Source organism: Cebus imitator, unplaced genomic scaffold, assembly GCF_001604975.1.
Source record: "Cebus imitator isolate Cc_AM_T3 unplaced genomic scaffold, Cebus_imitator-1.0 Scaffold33, whole genome shotgun sequence".
In the NCBI taxonomy this organism is placed as follows: Eukaryota; Metazoa; Chordata; class Mammalia; order Primates; family Cebidae; genus Cebus; species Cebus imitator.
In genome coordinates, this window is record NW_016107348.1 from 849,104 (window position 1) to 851,018 (window position 1,915).

The 1,915-nt window shown below is 59.5% G+C and overlaps 1 protein-coding gene across 3 annotated transcripts in view; it reads left to right on the forward strand.

Moving 5' to 3' along the window:
* Positions 1-1,876, forward strand: part of FAM163A (family with sequence similarity 163 member A) — a 70,580-nt gene extending 68,704 nt beyond the window's left edge. For 2 of the 3 annotated variants that reach the window (XM_037737051.1, XM_037737050.1), the window contains 2 exons: positions 680-794; positions 1,364-1,876. In XM_037737051.1, coding sequence (XP_037592979.1) covers positions 702-794; positions 1,364-1,774 — 504 coding nt within the window. In that variant the 5' untranslated portion in view covers positions 680-701 and the 3' untranslated portion in view covers positions 1,775-1,876. Of the gene's footprint in view, positions 1-603; positions 795-1,363 lie in introns of those variants that run through there. The other variant, XM_017524433.2, reaches the window with a different exon arrangement.
* Positions 1,877-1,915: the final 39 nt, after the last annotated feature.

Sequence of the window (1,915 nt, forward strand, 5' to 3'; positions counted from 1 at the left end):
ATCTCAAAAAAAAAAAAAAAAAAAAAATGCAGATTTGAGTCAGAGAAGAGCTTTTGAGATTTGTCCCTGTCCCCACCAACCGGGGCCAAGGACTTAGGGACCAGTTGGATGTGTGCCAGGAGGGCGGGGATCAAGAGCACAGCCTTTGGGATGAACGGGCTGGATGGATTCGCAGCCAAAGCATTCTCAGCCGGCTCAGCATGCCTGCAGCAGGGATAACTAGTAACTGCCTCAAGGGTTATGGCGAGGAACGCGCGGCGGGGGGGGGGGGGGGGCACGGAGGAGCCGGGCCATCAGCAGCAGCTGTTACTCTGCATCCAGAATGCGGGGGGAGGGCTAAGAAGGGTGCGAGGGGAGAGGAAAGGCGAGAAGAGCACCAAAGGGGAAAGACAGAACTTTTGGAAACCAGACAGAAGCAAGGAGCAGTATTAGCACTCAGCTTTCTCTCTTCCCTCCCGCAGCTGTTATCTGCCCCCTATCAAACACCCCGCTTAGGCTGGCCCAGTCCGGGGCCACTGCCCGTCCTCAGCCTTCAAGAAGCCCCTGGGGCCCAGCGCTTCCTGCTCCTGCTGCTCTCAGAGCTTCTGCCCAGCCAAAGGGCACTTCCAGGAAAACTCCCTCTGGCCCAGCCCAGGGCTGCAGCCACAGCTGGTCTTCAGCCCGCCGCACATCTTTGCAGAGTTTGATGGGGCGCCGGGCGGATGACAGCGGGAACGGTTGTGATCACCGGCGGAATCCTAGCTACGGTGATCCTCCTCTGCATCATTGCCGTGCTGTGCTACTGCAGGCTCCAGGTCAGTCCTCAGGACCCATAGCCCAGAGGCTGCAAGGCCACCAGCAAACCTCTTTTTCTTTATGGGGGCAGAAACTGGAGGCCAACTTCAGGGCCCACAGAGCCCAAAGCCATGGAATGTGGCAGGCTAAGTCACAGAGGCTGGGAGTGGGCTGGTCAGAAGGGAGCTATGCATCCCCCCAGCCTGCACCCTCAGGGCACACAGTGTGCTGGGAGGATTCGGGGTCACTGGGTTGTGTCTCCTGCACCTCTGAGATTTCAGGGGGGTGGGAAGAGCACCATGCTGGGGAAGCTCTGAAAGCTGCGGCCAGCAGCCCCAGCCCTGCCCTCATAGTGATGTGTGTGTCCCTGCCCCGCTCACCCAGAGCCTGGAGTTAGTGGGAGGGGAAAGGGAAAGAACACTGGCCTTGCGAAGCTGGGAATAGAAGCTTGTGGAGCAGGCCCCTGGGGTTCAGTGCCTGGTCTAGGTTCTCCATGGAGCAGGAGCAGGGGCACCTGTGCACTCTCAAAAACACGTTGGGGCCGGGGAAGCATTCACCCTCTCAGGCATCCCTCTGCCCTTCCCCGCAGTATTACTGCTGCAAGAAGAGCGGAACCGAGGATGCCGACGAGGAGGAGGAGCAGGAGCACGACCTTCCCACGCACCCCAGAGGCCCCAGCTGCAATGCCTGCAGCTCCCAAGCCCTGGATGGCAGAGGCAGCCTGGCGCCTCTCACCGGGGAGCCCTGCAGCCAGCCCTGTGCGGTGGCAGCGAGCCACTGCACCACCTGCTCCCCATACAGCTCGCCCTTTTACATACGGACGGCTGACATGGTGCCCAACGGGGGTGGAGGCGAGAGGCTCTCCTTTGCTCCCACATACTACAAAGAGGGGGGACCCCTATCCCTCAAACTGGCAGCACCCCAGAGTTACCCGGTGACCTGGCCAGGCTCTGGGCGTGAGGCCTTCACCAATCCAAGGGCTATTAGTACAGACGTGTAAACCCTTCCACCCCAACCCGCACACACGCCCACACTGCTGCCCTGGCGGGAGCCATGTACACACTAGCTGACCCTCCAACAGCCCCGCACGGGCTCTCTGTTTCTTTGGCTTTTCTTTTTTTTCTTTTTTTTTTTTTTTTTT